Raw genomic sequence first — 13881 nt, 5'->3', positions numbered from 1 at the left:
TCACTGAAGTGTCTTACCTGTTCGGTTCTGCGTCAGCTCAGTTCTGCCTGCCTTTTTAGCACAGGCTTCTGCTGTTTTCTCTTTCTGACCGCAGGCTCTCTGTAGTTTCAGGTTTCTTAGTTTTGATAACAATTCCCCAGATGTGAATTATATCATTAACATTGCAAAATCTGATTTTATACAACATTATAATATGCTTATTGTGATTTAAGGCCAGGTGTGTGTTCATTCTGCTCTTTGGAGTGGTTCATTGTGTAACGTGTAACATAAACACTATTTTAAACCGCTATGACTAGAAAACTTGAATCAGCTGGGACTTTTTTTCTTATAATCACCACCGGTTCTGCCATCATTTGTCAGTTTGCTTTAAAGAGACAATGCACACTCTCAGAAGCGTTTCGATAGATAGTCGAATGCTGCTGGTTTTTTCTTTTTTTGAAATGCTGCTATTTTTTTCTCTTTTTTTGGTGGTTTAGATGCCTGCAAAACGTCACTCTGCATGTTGCAATCTGCCAAACCAACATGCTAGTGATTAGCTACAATCATGATCCGAGGCAAGAGACATGGTAACCATAAAGTTATTTATACCACTTATTTGTTTGTACACCATTGTTTTAGTGTTTTAATTACCTTCAGCGCTTCCAAGGAGGAGATTGCATGTTTTTGGATGCTGAAGACACCACTATATAGCCAAAAGTACTGGGACACCCATTCTTTACAGAAAAGGGCATTTCCAAAACTCTGATAACATAATTTATGTATTTAAAAATTGTATTTCCAGTTCATTAGAAGGGGGTTTCCCAATACTTTTGACAATGTAGTGTAGTGTATAGTGTTAGCATATTATCTGAAATGAACAACCTTAAACATTCTTTAAACTTTATTGTGATTATTGAGTAATAAAAGTATTAATCCCACTTTATACAAGGCACAGTGTCAAGCAGTAAGGAGCAAAAAGCCAGAAAGTATGAAGCCTTGTGTGGAAGTTGTGTGACATGGTGGTATTCAGAAAATGTTTAGCCTAAAGCCTGTCTTATATGTTTAGCAGTAATTAGCCATGAGGTTTAAATGTATCTGACTCCATTCGATGACAAGTACACTAACGCTTATGTTACAATCATAACTCTAGCATGTGTAAATGTTAAGATAACTAAAGTAAACCTTAGAATCCATGTAAACATGTCAAGCAGTGGCACAAAGAGTCACTTATTAAACAGTGAAATATAACAGTATTAAATCCATCCCTCATCCACACTTAACAATTACAGAAATCTTAGACTGGTTATTAATCTGCACCAATGCCTAGAAGCAGCGGTTATATTCAACAGATTGTTTTGTTATAGTATTACCAAGCCAAAAAGAAATACATCCCACAAAAATATGTTAATAAGCTGGTTGCTATCAATTCATTGTAGTTTGAAGTCATCTGATCAAATCTCATCTGATTTCAGGAGTTGGTAGTTGACCTTTGATCCCCTGGCTTTATAGACCATCATTCCACACACCATGGCAACTACTGCTACGACGCATCCAGCCACAAAAACAAGGTTCAGGTTCAAGCTTGGGCTGATGGCGTCTGAAAACGAAGAAGGGACAGTTAAAACCTCATCTTTTGATCTCACAGTCTGCGTGAACACACAAGTAAGGACGTACCGGTAAGTGATGCGCTCCTCCTCAGCCGCAGGGGTCCCTGGGAGATAAAGTGGCTTCCGGTCTGGATGGCAGCTTCTCTTTTGTGAACATGTGAGGACGGTGTGATCTGTGTGCCGTTGGTGCAGCCCTGAGCACAGCGTGTGCTGGGATTGTTGGCTTGACATATGATAATAGAGCAGCTGATGAACACCTAGAAAGAGAAAGAGTGACGCTTCAAAAAACACTTTCACTATTCCAGTAAAATAGAGCGTGTGTGTTTTTGTCCATCCTTACCTGGTCATATTGTCCGATAAACTTGAAGGCCTCCAAACTGAACTTGACATTGGACTGGTGACTTGTGTAGATGTTAACCGTTTCATCAACCCCGCATCTGACACACATTGACAAATTAGATTGGATTACTTTAAAAATAGCTCTGCTGTCAAAGCATTTCATTAGACATTTGTTATACGTATAATTTGTATTATATGTATTATGTATACAGTATTTCTATGTCTTAAAAATATACATATTTTGTATACAGTATTTCTATGTCTTGAGTTAGCATTCTAATAGATTAGCCTGCCAAGTGCACATACTATATGCTATATGCAACTGTTTAATTTAATAACTTAATAAGATCAGCTACAACAAGAAGGTGTACAGATATGTTTGGATTAGATCCAAACCAATGAGGTTTGATAGTAATCAGATATCGAATGACATCAAATGTCTAAAATCTTTGTCGTTACATGGCAACTTTGCAAGAAATGTAATGAAATGTAATTTGTAATATGTAAATAGACTGTGCTGTAGGTAGGAAACATAATTTTATAGAACCTTTGACTTTTTAACTGATGTGGAGAGTTTTTAGATTCTTACCCATTTGTGATGATGGGATAAGAGATGGGATAGTTGGGACTATCATAGGGTGTAGCTTCACAAGACTCAAGGAAGACCTCAGTGTTTTGAACTAAATTGACAGGCTCAATCTCCATGTAGATTGCTTCTCAACATGTAGAGTTGCTTCTCCAACTGATGTGAATACTCGCAGTGTGGTCAAAGAGTTGGGATCTCTTACATTTTTCTGAAACTACCAGACTCAGTCTCCTAAAGAGAAACAAGTATAGAATTCAAACTGATAGCTGAATGTAATTTATATCTATTAAAACTCATTGAAGCCTTCTCTCGCATGCATTTAGAAGTTGTAAACACATGGTTATTGGCCTGTGAGCATCAAATTCCTGAAATGTGGTGATTGCTGCTCTTTGCAGGTCACTTGTGCTCTTGGACTTGAAGAAATACAGAACAATTGTAAGAATGCAGATGAATAAAAATCATTTGTGTCAAGGAAACTTGGACAATTAAGGAAATTTTCAAATACATTTTTCCTGGTTATGATAAGTTTTGGATTATCAAATGTAACTATTGTGTTCTTGAAGAGGAGATGTTCATCAGTCTCCTAAAGAGAAACAAGTATAAAAGTAGCTTAAATGCAGTGAAAGTTATTATTATTATTATTATTTTATTGTAATTTATATCTATTAAAACTCATTGAACTCCTTACTTCAATCTGAGTACTGAACGCATGCATTTAGAGAGAACGTTGTAAACACAGATAATTGTAATGGAAGTGGTTTGTTGGTTCTTATTTATGAGATATGTTAACAGATATGTTATCTGTGCTCAGAGGAAAGCTATGAACCAGTTCAGTCTAATTAGTGTGAACTGAGGAAACTGCACAGGAAGCATTGTTGTTCAGACCCCACCCCAGTGATCTCCATGAATTCCTGAAATAGTGGCTCTTTCTATTGACACAGACATTGTGTCCCTAGTGCAGGTCACTTGTGCTCTTGGACCTTGAAGAAATACAGAACAATTGTAAGAATGCAGATGAATAAAAGAGTTATGTTCTGGGTGGGATAGTCCTCCATGACCAGCTCAAATGCATAAACACCACGAGTAGTGTTGGCAGAGTATGACAGAGTACAGGTGCTCTGGAAAGAAGAAATTAGTGAACAGGCAAATGAATAAACCTTTGCATATTCAGTAGCAACCATGTCAGCTGACAGCATGTGGAAGAATTAAAGGAAACGTCTTAATTTTACATACGACATCATTCATTATTCCTCACCTGGTCCAAACTGAATCCAGCATGTTGGTTGCACATTCCACACTCATTTGCAGAGAAAACTCCATATCTACACCTGACCTGGTCATGATCTGGATCACAGGACAAAAGATTGTAGTCCCTGGCGCAGTTTTGAGGAACTCTAGATTCAATCCAAAAACAGTCATCTTGAAATTCGACATTTTCACTTTTTTGTCAATTATTGTAAACAGTCTCCTACAATTACATTTAAAATGCCACAACATTGAGTCACAAACTTGTTTTACCTAACAATGGGAAGTGTGGTGACGACTGGAGATCTGTTGGGTTTAGAGGTGTCAGATCTTTCTCCAAGGTCAATATGTGTGAGAAGTCTCCAGTTTCCACTAGTTGTGATTGTGTTAAAGATCCAGCAGCAGCTACTTTTGCTGATGACACATTTTCATTTAATTTGTAATAAATTAATTGAATACAGCCTTATAAAAAAATTGTTTTATTTATCTGAATCATTATGCTTACTATAGCTGAAATGGGCTGTTGTTGGAGACGGATCTTTTCATCACTCCCTCAGTCTGGCACCAGCTACCACCGTTAGGACTGTCGTCCACATGACCGCTCACATAAGTGCTTTTACTGCCACAATTTCCAGACCCGCAATACCAGTAATCACCTATATCACAGCTATGATAGGCCTCCTTGAAGCGGATATCCACCTGGGAAAAAAAGTGTACATTATTTGTACATAAATTATTCAAATCTATACACTACAAAAGGCATTTAAAATCTAGCTAAATGATCCCATAGTTGTAGAAGCTTCTTTTCATGGTTATAAAGATCTCACCCTATAGGATCCATCAGGATTCTTTCGTGGGTCGAAGGACATTGTTCCTCCATAGTAGTGTGAAGCTGAGGCTGTGGAGACCAGCAGCAGCAGAGCTGAGAGCAGAACAGACACAGACATGATGATGCTCATGAATGAGATCTGACCGCTGATCGCTGCACTATTTAAAGGACCAGATGAAGGAAGTTGTCTGCAAAAAAAAAAAAAAAAAAAAAGTATTAATTTTTAATTAATTAATTTTTTCAGTGAAGGAAAGGAAAATGATATCCCTCATCCACTCCTGCCCTAAGAATGACTAGAATGCATTTGTTTTGTAGTTCCATCAACTGTACAAGTCATTTCAGTTTAAATTATATAAACATGTTATCTACTAAATTATCTGTGATGCTAAAATTGGCCTTGCCTTGCCTTGAAGTAATGAAAAACACGTTGCCATGATTTGATCATTCATCATATTTTTTATGTGATCAAGTTATAGTTCTTAATGACGGTGTAGGGTTGAAAACATGCAGCATTTTGTTAGACAATAATACTGATACTGAGGTCTTCTTATTGGTCAAATTTAACAAGCAAACAGATTTTATTAATGTCAATGTAGAAATTTAACAAGTGCTGAAAGTTTAGACTTGTAAAGTAGGTACTTCTGTATAGAAAGTGTATGCAGTTCTTCTGCTTTTTTAGAAGACATGCCTGTCCAGTTTATATATTTGCTTTGTGTATTGTATCATCAAATAAATTAGTCATTAATCATTTAGCTGATACTTTCATCCAAAATTAAACTAAGCATAAACTCTGATGTTAAAATAAAACTTTGAATGAGTGTCTAGATCTGTAAACCTAGCAGTGCACCATTCCATCTACTACTATTACTGAAGTATAAATCACACATACACACAGTAAAAGAAGGATAACTGATAGGGTATCACTGTGGCAGGAATGTTTGTTTTGTCAAAAGAAGAAACTGATATTATAATTTTGCTTGATGTCTCATGTTTCTTCTATAATGAAGCACTCCAAAAATGTTTGTATAAGTTTCCTTTTAATTCTTCTGCAAGTTTAACAATGCTTATTCGGTCATTATTTTACGGTATCCAACACTTATGCATGCGTTTGTAAAAAGTTGTTGATAAAATATGCAAATAAAATAAAATAATCTAAAATAAAATCTAATAAAAATTTAACTTTAAATTTTAATTCAGAGATACTAGAGTAACTGGCTAAAAGAGTTAATGGGAACATCACAGTTTTGCTTTTGTTTAAAAAGCGACTGCTCTTTTATTATTTAGAAAAATTAAAGGTTCCCTTCATGACTCGGAAAATTAGACATTACTGTCTTGTTTGTAATTAGCAAAACATGGAAAATCTAAAGCAACTTACAAACGATGAATACAACAAGCAATTTGTAATAAAGAAGGAACACAAGTGCTCGTAACTTCAGACATTGTTTAGAATAGCACAAGCTAAAGCAGGGAGGGATTGAGGTAAAACGAAAGCTTAGAACTATTTTATATTTCACGAGTTCGCACTTACATATAATTAATCATAGTAACGGTAAAAGTAAGCGTATTTGGCGTGCTGTCAGGGAGAGGGCTCGGAACTTGGTGGACTACAGAGTCCAGAGTTTTTTCCTCTTGTCAGTGAAAGCGGACAGGGCTCGGTGTCCGACCCGTCCGACCCATTACTTTCACACACTCTGCAACATTTCCTGCTACCTTAGCCAGGGCAGGGCATTTCTTATCCAGAGACCTGCTCAGTTCCCAGTGGGCCACAGTCCTGCAGAGTTCAGCTTTAACCCTAATTATGTTTACTTTGGCTGTCCATATTCCACATGATGCTATTTTGGTAATCAGAAGTCTCCTCAACTCAGCACATTGAGGATAAGATTTTTTTTGCAGATGCTGCACTGTTGAATGCCGACCATCCAAAGGGCTTATTTGAGAGCTACATGCATGTTGTAGGGTTGGATTTAAACTGTGCAGGAATTTTGCACGCCTGAGATAGACATGAGCCTTTCAATCTGGTACATACTTTGGCACTCTGCACGTTAAACTTTTTACATACAAATATTTAAATCAGGCAAGAGGTCATATGACCCCAGCCTCAGTTCAGACTGCAGCAGTGGTTGGTTGTGCAATTTTTTATTCCACACGTTTGTTGTTAACATGCTTAGGTACAGCACTCTGTGAACAGCCAGCTTCTTTGGCAATGAAAGTTAGTGGCAGTCTTCCCCATGATTGTGTAGCCTAGTGAACCAAACTCAGGAAACTTTTGCAGGTGTTTTGAGTTGATTAGCTGATTGGCGCACAGTCTGTGTGCATTGAATTTATACACAAGTTTCACAATTTTAATTGAATTACTGAAATACTTTTCCACAATATTCCAATTTATTGAGATGCAACTGTATATGTACTAAAAAATGTGCACTAAAAGGCCTGGAATCAGAGGTGCTATTGAGGTATGAGTGTGTTTGTTTTGGTGCTTTAAAATATCATCGTTTGGCCAAATTCACTGCAATACAGCCATTGCTGGAAGTCAGTGAGTTGAGCTGTAATTGAAAAAATATGAATGTTTTTGTCATAAAAAACCCATCTATCTGCTTCAGAAGACTCATGTTAACCCGCCGGAAGCTTATAGGTTAGTTTCATGATGGATATATATGGTTTATAGACCTTCAAAATAAGGGCCACTATACACCAGCATTACAAAGCTTGGAAGAGCCAGGATAAAAAAAAAACTGTGTTTGTCTAAAAGAAGACAGAGGCCGCCATCTTGTACGTGACCTGATGAAATGACACTTTGTTTTCAGTCTATAGTCTGACTGGTTATGCCAGCTGAAAACCAGCATGGTTCTGATCATTTCCTTAAAAAGCCACATACACAGATATCATGTTTCCTGTGATTATGATACTGATATTGATTACCTAGACAACATGATAAACATTCCTGCCAAGAAAAGAAAATTACATCACAATAAGTCACATACCAGATATGTGCTTCTAAACCTGGTGGGTCATAGCCCTAAAATGGGTCCCGGATCTGTCTTGTTAAGGTCACAACTAACCAAAAAAAGTAAGCATAGGAATACCAGCTGAATTAATGAGACCCTGACTTAAAGCATACATGTAATTAAACTCTGTTATTAGATAGTACAATTGTACGTATGCTTTCAAAGAGGTTTGGAATAAGTTTAATAATTGGAAGAGGGAGCCAACATGGTTGTGTGACATTCATTCATACTCAAAAATGTGATGATGATAATGCATTTTAATTGTGACTTTTTTTCTTTCTTTTAATTTTTGAAGGTTGACAGCCCTGTTTAAAGCTTTTAAATTAGATGGTAGTAAATGGAAGTAAATGATGACATAATGTGTGTTTTTTTGTGAGAGGTGTAATCTGGAAGCACACAAGATGACAGCAGATTAATTTACAACTAAATAAAATAATGCCATTGGGGGAAGCTGAAGTACATTATAAATGAACGTTCAATACAGTTTAGCACACCTCTTTTTCAACGAGTGATCACACCTGCATGGTTAGGACATTCAGTGTGACAAATCTGCATTCTCTAAATCAGCGCCAGCCAGAGAAGGCAGATTTCTACAGCACTGCACATTATAACCAGTCATATACAATACTGTTTATATGCTTATGAATGCAGCGACCAATCAGAGACATTCAATTGAGTCATTGCTGAAACGCTGGTGTTTTGGTCACTGTGCGTGCTCGCTGACTGAATTCTGTAAACGTCTGAGTGCTTAAACCTTGGGCCATGCTGAATAACACTGTTCTTTAATAATGTAAATGTTCTTTTCTTTTTGCGCAGTGACATGACAAAGTTGTCAATTACAATGATTTTTATTAAATCCACATTAAATAGCTAAATTGTTTAATTGTGTTTAACTATTTTATGGCATGACACCCATATATGGTACTTAAGTACTAGAATATTACACATTTGTTGAATTTAATTAAAGATTTTTCGCAACCCTGTTTTAATTAAGTGCATGTTTAACACATTTCAATATATTGACATTAGCACATTGCATATAAATATATATGTTATCTTTATCATTAGAATGCATATAGAGATAGCAAGTAGTGGCTCAAAAAGACAATTACTAAACAGCATACAATCCATCCCTCATCCACACTTTATTAGATACAGAAAACATGTACTGGATTAGAATTTCTGCAGAACATACAATATTGCCGAGAAACAGCAGATTTTATTCATGCAGACAGAACAGATGTTTTTATTATAGTAACATTTTATCAAACACATAAAACATTTTCTTTCTAGAACCCAAAAAAGTACATCCCACCACTGCATATTAATTAGCTGATGTACTCTGATCTGATCAAATCTCATCTGATTTCAGGAGTTGGTAGTTGACCTTTGATCCCCTGGCTTTATAGACCATCATTCCACACACCATGGCAACTACTGCTACGACGCATCCAGCCACAAAAACAAGGTTCAGGTTCAAGCTTGGGCTGATGGCGTCTGAAAACGAAGAAGGGACAGTTAAAACCTCATCTTTTGATCTCACAGTCTGCGTGAACACACAAGTAAGGACGTACCGGTAAGTGATGCGCTCCTCCTCAGCCGCAGGGGTCCCTGGGAGATAAAGTGGCTTCCGGTCTGGATGGCAGCTTCTCTTTTGTGAACATGTGAGGACGGTGTGATCTGTGTGCCGTTGGTGCAGCCCTGAGCACAGCGTGTGCTGGGATTGTTGGCTTGACATATGATAATAGAGCAGCTGATGAACACCTAGAAAGAGAAAGAGTGACGCTTCAAAAAACACTTTCACTATTCCAGTAAAATAGAGCGTGTGTGTTTTTGTCCATCCTTACCTGGTCATATTGTCCGATAAACTTGAAGGCCTCCAAACTGAACTTGACATTGGACTGGTGACTTGTGTAGATGTTAACCGTTTCATCAACCCCACATCTGACACACATTGACAAATTAGATTAATTTGTTGGAAAACGGGACTGCTGTCAAAACATTTTACTGGACACATTAGACATATTTCGTATATTTATGTCTTGACTTGGCGTGCTTATTGATTAGCCCACCAAATTAATATGCTATACTATCTGCAATTAAGTACTTTTCAATTAACATTTTTATTAGATCAGCTACAACAGAAAAGTGTATATCTGATCAACCATTACAACTATGTTCCCAGTGAGGTCTGAGAGTAATCAGATTTGTGATGCATCCAATGTTTAAACTCTCTGTTGTTGAATTGAAACTTTGCAAGAAATTCTACATATATATATTTGGAGAGTTTTTAGATTCTTACCCATTTGTGATGATGGGATAAGAGATGGGATAGTTGGGACTATCATAGGGTGTAGCTACACAGGACTCAAGGAAGACCTCAGTGTTTTGAACTAAATTGACAGGTTCAATCTCCATGTAGATTGTTTCTCCAACTGTGTACTCCAGTGGGTAAGTGTTGGGATCTCTTACATTTCTGAAACTACCAGACTGATAGAATTCAAACTGATAGCTGAATGAGCCGAAGCCTCTCTCGCTGAAGTTGACGGCTGGCCTGTGAGCATCAAACCTTGTGGTGATGCTGCTCTTTTTCTGGTACTTGCACGCAACTTCAATTTCAAATACGTTTTTCCTGGTTATGATAAGGTTTGGATTATCAAATGTAACTATTGTGTTCTTGAAGAGGAGATGTTCATCAGTCTCCTAAAGAGAAACAAGTATAAAAGTAGCTTAGATACAGGGAAAGTTATTAAGTTAATAATAATTATTATTATTATTATTATTTTATTGTAATTTATATCTATTAAAACTCATTGAACTCCTTACTTCAATCTGAGTACCGCATGCATTTAGAGAGAACGTTGTAAACACATGCGTGTTATTAGACGAAACTGCACAGGAAGCATTGTTGTTCAGCCGCAAGTGATCTCCATGAATTCCTGAAATAGTGGCTCTTTCTATTGACACAGACATTGTGTCCCTAGTGCAGGTCACTTGTGCTCTTGGACCTTGAAGAAATACAGAACAATTGTAAGAATGCAGATGAATAAAAATCCATTTGTGTCAAGGAAACTTGGACAATTAAGGAAATTGAAAACCCAGTCTCACTGGAAATATCTTATGCTGCCAACATTTGCGCATGTATATTTGTACATACATTTCATTGTATGTGAAATGGATAGTAGAGTCAGTAAAACAGCAACAAAGTCTGTTACTATTTACACATTGCACAATACTCCATGAGCTCAGAAACTTTTACCATAATATATGATTTGTATTACCTAACCAGCTCAATGAATATCGCTATTTTGCTATTTACCTGCAGCCTCCACCACAACAATTACACACCTCATCTCAGACTGATAGTTCCTGGACCTAAAATATTAAGAAAATTAGTTAGCTTAATTTAATATGGCATGTTTTTATTGAAATAATATATCTATTTTAACATACCCATATAGGCCCTCTGCAATGAAGCAGATTGGAAAATGTTGGCCGTAATTCTCTGACGTTGGTGTCCAGTTGATCACATAGTCCCCGGTGGTGGTGGTCTCCTTTGTGCTGTTCAGAGGTCCACTAAAGACCACATCAGTGATGCTAAAAATAATAAAATAAAATAAAATAATGTCCAGTGAGATGTACATGTATTGGTTTAGAAACTGAACTAAAAATAATCAGTTGTTATTAATCTAGTTTGACCTAGCTCAGTATTGTACAAACTGTTGCTGGAGAGCCACTGTTTGGCAGAGTTTAACATTAAACTTCCAGATAATTGTAATGGAAGTGGTTTGTTGGTTCTTCAGGAGCAGGATTAATAGACTAACTGAGATATGTTAACCAAATCTGTGCTCAGAGGAAAGCTATGAACCAGTTCAGTCTAATTGCTGCAGAAGGGTAGTTTGAAGATTATGTCCAGTCTAGTCCAAGAAAAATGTGGTGGAGATACTCAGTTATAATCTCTACAGGACGTGGACCCTTAAGGAGCTGGATTGAACACCCCTGATCCAGAGAAAAGTGTTTACAATTATTATACTTTTAGACATCATACCTTGAGAAGGTTGCAGTAGCCTTTACTCTGATCTCTAGCTCTTGATTGACCCGAGCCTGTAGATGTTCTCCGTGTTGAGGTGTTGGGTGGATGAACCGAGGTAGATATTCACCCTCAGTGCAAGATGGTGCAGGAGCCTCCACTAAAACCAAAACATATTATAAAGTTTGTCGCCGAACATCACAATTTAAAGACTAATTTCAGCACTGAATGGTACCTTCTAAAGAAAACTGGAGAGGTATTTTGCTCAGTGGTGGATTGGAGGATGCATTAAAGGGAGTCCTGAATGCCGAGGCCAGGGCAGTGTAGTTTAGAGTTATGTTCTGGGTGGGATAGTCCTCCATGACCAGCTCAAATGCATAAACACCACGAGTAGTGTTGGCAGAGTATGACAGAGTACAGGTGCTCTGGAAGCAAAAAGAAATTACTTTATTTTTGCATGATGGCCTGTGATCGTTAACTGTCTATTTTACTGCTTTCCATGGAAACATACAGGGTTGCTCATTATTCCTCACCTGGTCCAAACTGAATCCAGCATGTTGGTTGCACATTCCACACTCATTTGCAGAGAAAACTCCATATCTACACCTGACCTGGTCATGATCTGGATCACAGGACAAAAGATTGTAGTCCCTGGCGCAGTTTTGAGGAACTCTAGATTCAATCCAAAAACAATGAAATTAAATTCATTTGAAATGCATGAATGCTATTGCGTCACATAAATTATAGCATTAGTTCTAAACTACCACTGCGCTGTACCTAATAATCTGTATGTGTGTCATCGTCATCCCTAGTTAACACTCATCATTAATTTGGGGTCAGTGCCACCTTTTAGTCAAAAGTGATGCATCAGGAAATATTTCTAGCGATTTCTTAGCATTTTTCTGTAAAATAATATGAAAATTACTAATTGCTCAAGGATCTTAAAATGCATGGACCTGAATTTCTGCTTGCAGCTATATTTATATGTATGATCTTTGAGTAAATGGCTTTAATTACTCATTGTCATGATTAGTCTGATACTCAATGCCATGCCTGACCTCTTACAGCTGTATTTATGATGATGATTATTATTATTATTATAGAGATGGTAACTTGACAAATTCTGGACAAAATATATAAAATGTAAATAAAACTATATAAAATGAATAAATAAAATAATGATTACAACGACAGCATTGTAAGATGTTGGTTAGATTATGAATGCAGAACTTTAATGGGATATCAGAATTTAACCAATTCGTTAGAATATTTTTGTAAAATTAAAACCACAAAAACTGGATTCAAATTTGGTTAAATTGTTTGAAAAACCACAAACTTGTTTTACCTAACAATGGGAAGTGTGGTGACGACTGGAGATCTGTTGGGTTTAGAGGTGTCAGATCTTTCTCCAAGGTCAATATGTGTGAGAAGTCTCCAGTTTCCAGAATTTGAGACCCTGTTGTAGATCCAGCAGCAGCTACTTTTGCTGTTGACACAAGAATGGATCATTTAGTTTTACGTATAGTTTTTACAGCACTATTAGATTATAGTCAGATTAGTTGGATTCCTCTAATTATGCTTACTATAGCTGAAATGGGCTGTTGTTGGAGACGGATCTTTTCATCACTCCCTCAGTCTGGCACCAGCTACCACCGTTAGGACTGTCGTCCACATGACCGCTCACATAAGTGCTTTTACTGCCACAATTTCCAGACCCGCAATACCAGTAATCACCTATATCACAGCTATGATAGGCCTCCTTGAAGCGGATATCCACCTGGGAAAAAAAGTGTACATTATTTGTACATAAATTATTCAAATCTATACACTACAAAAGGCATTTAAAATCTAGCTAAAGGATCCCATAGTTGTAGAAGCTTCTTTTGATGGTTATAAAGATCTCACCCTATAGGATCCATCAGGATTCTTTCGTGGGTCGAAGGACATTGTTCCTCCATAGTAGTGTGAAGCTGAGGCTGTGGAGACCAGCAGCAGCAGAGCTGAGAGCAGAACAGACACAGACATGATGATGCTCATGAATGAGATCTGACCGCTGATCGCTGCACTATTTAAAGGACCAGATGAAGGAAGTTGTCTGCAAAAAATTACATTGAAATCTTCCAGTAAAGGAAAGACAAATGAGTTCCCTCATCCACTCCTGCACTAAGAATGATTGGCATGCAGTTTTTCAGTTCCATAGCATCTCTCTACATCTAGAAACAGTTTTGATTTTGAAATCATATTTTGATCTTATACAGTGC

General features: G+C 37.1%; 3 protein-coding genes across 3 annotated transcripts; all 3 read right to left on the bottom strand.

Moving 5' to 3' along the window:
* Positions 1-1415: 1415 nt before the first annotated feature.
* Positions 1416-3226, bottom strand: LOC122330198 (CUB and zona pellucida-like domain-containing protein 1). The gene is made up of 7 exons (XM_043227062.1): positions 3200-3226; positions 3017-3094; positions 2730-2742; positions 2515-2638; positions 1927-2023; positions 1654-1843; positions 1416-1576 (listed from the first exon to the last, which is right to left on the bottom strand). The coding sequence occupies exons 1-7, from the start codon at positions 3224-3226 to the stop codon at positions 1431-1433; spliced, it is 675 nt and encodes a 224-aa protein (XP_043082997.1). The 3' UTR covers positions 1416-1430.
* A 184-nt stretch (positions 3227-3410) lies between these two features.
* Positions 3411-4738, bottom strand: LOC122330126. Its single transcript, XM_043226955.1, has 5 exons — positions 4584-4738; positions 4262-4455; positions 4030-4170; positions 3767-3905; positions 3411-3629 (listed from the first exon to the last, which is right to left on the bottom strand). The coding sequence occupies exons 1-5, from the start codon at positions 4713-4715 to the stop codon at positions 3474-3476; spliced, it is 762 nt and encodes a 253-aa protein (XP_043082890.1). The 5' UTR covers positions 4716-4738; the 3' UTR covers positions 3411-3473.
* A 3973-nt stretch (positions 4739-8711) lies between these two features.
* Positions 8712-13680, bottom strand: LOC122330125 (deleted in malignant brain tumors 1 protein-like). The gene is made up of 13 exons (XM_043226954.1): positions 13526-13680; positions 13204-13397; positions 12966-13106; positions 12154-12292; positions 11856-12045; positions 11639-11780; positions 11044-11187; positions 10910-10965; positions 10417-10598; positions 9893-10293; positions 9438-9534; positions 9165-9354; positions 8712-9087 (listed from the first exon to the last, which is right to left on the bottom strand). The coding sequence occupies exons 1-13, from the start codon at positions 13655-13657 to the stop codon at positions 8942-8944; spliced, it is 2154 nt and encodes a 717-aa protein (XP_043082889.1). The 5' UTR covers positions 13658-13680; the 3' UTR covers positions 8712-8941.
* Positions 13681-13881: the final 201 nt, after the last annotated feature.

The sequence above is a fragment of the Puntigrus tetrazona genome, chromosome 24 (genome assembly GCF_018831695.1).
Source record: "Puntigrus tetrazona isolate hp1 chromosome 24, ASM1883169v1, whole genome shotgun sequence".
Classification (NCBI taxonomy): Eukaryota; Metazoa; Chordata; class Actinopteri; order Cypriniformes; family Cyprinidae; genus Puntigrus; species Puntigrus tetrazona.
The sequence above is the reverse complement of the archived record's forward strand: the minus strand, read 5'-3'. Positions and strand labels throughout refer to the sequence as shown.

What these genes read in the sequence shown, in the direction of transcription:
- LOC122330198 (XM_043227062.1), bottom strand. Translation starts at nt 3,226, where the DNA reads ATGCATGCGTTCAGTACTCAGATTGAA. An exon ending in CGTTCAGTACTCAGATTGAA is followed by an intron (nt 3,095 to 3,199) that starts GTAAGGAGTTCA and finishes GTTTCTCTTTAG; the next exon opens with GAGACTGATGAACATCTCCT. An exon ending in GAGGAGCGCATCACTTACCG is followed by an intron (nt 1,577 to 1,653) that starts GTACGTCCTTAC and finishes CTTCGTTTTCAG; the next exon opens with ACGCCATCAGCCCAAGCTTG.
- LOC122330126 (XM_043226955.1), bottom strand. Translation starts at nt 4,715, where the DNA reads ATGAGCATCATCATGTCTGTGTCTGTTCTGCTCTCAGCTCTGCTGCTG. An exon ending in AACAGCCCATTTCAGCTATA is followed by an intron (nt 4,171 to 4,261) that starts GTAAGCATAATG and finishes ATGTGTCATCAG; the next exon opens with CAAAAGTAGCTGCTGCTGGA. An exon ending in ACCACACTTCCCATTGTTAG is followed by an intron (nt 3,906 to 4,029) that starts GTAAAACAAGTT and finishes GATTGAATCTAG; the next exon opens with AGTTCCTCAAAACTGCGCCA.
- LOC122330125 (XM_043226954.1), bottom strand. Translation starts at nt 13,657, where the DNA reads ATGAGCATCATCATGTCTGTGTCTGTTCTGCTCTCAGCTCTGCTGCTG. An exon ending in GCTACTGCAACCTTCTCAAG is followed by an intron (nt 11,188 to 11,638) that starts GTATGATGTCTA and finishes TATTATTTTTAG; the next exon opens with CATCACTGATGTGGTCTTTA. An exon ending in CATGCGGTACTCAGATTGAA is followed by an intron (nt 10,294 to 10,416) that starts GTAAGGAGTTCA and finishes GTTTCTCTTTAG; the next exon opens with GAGACTGATGAACATCTCCT.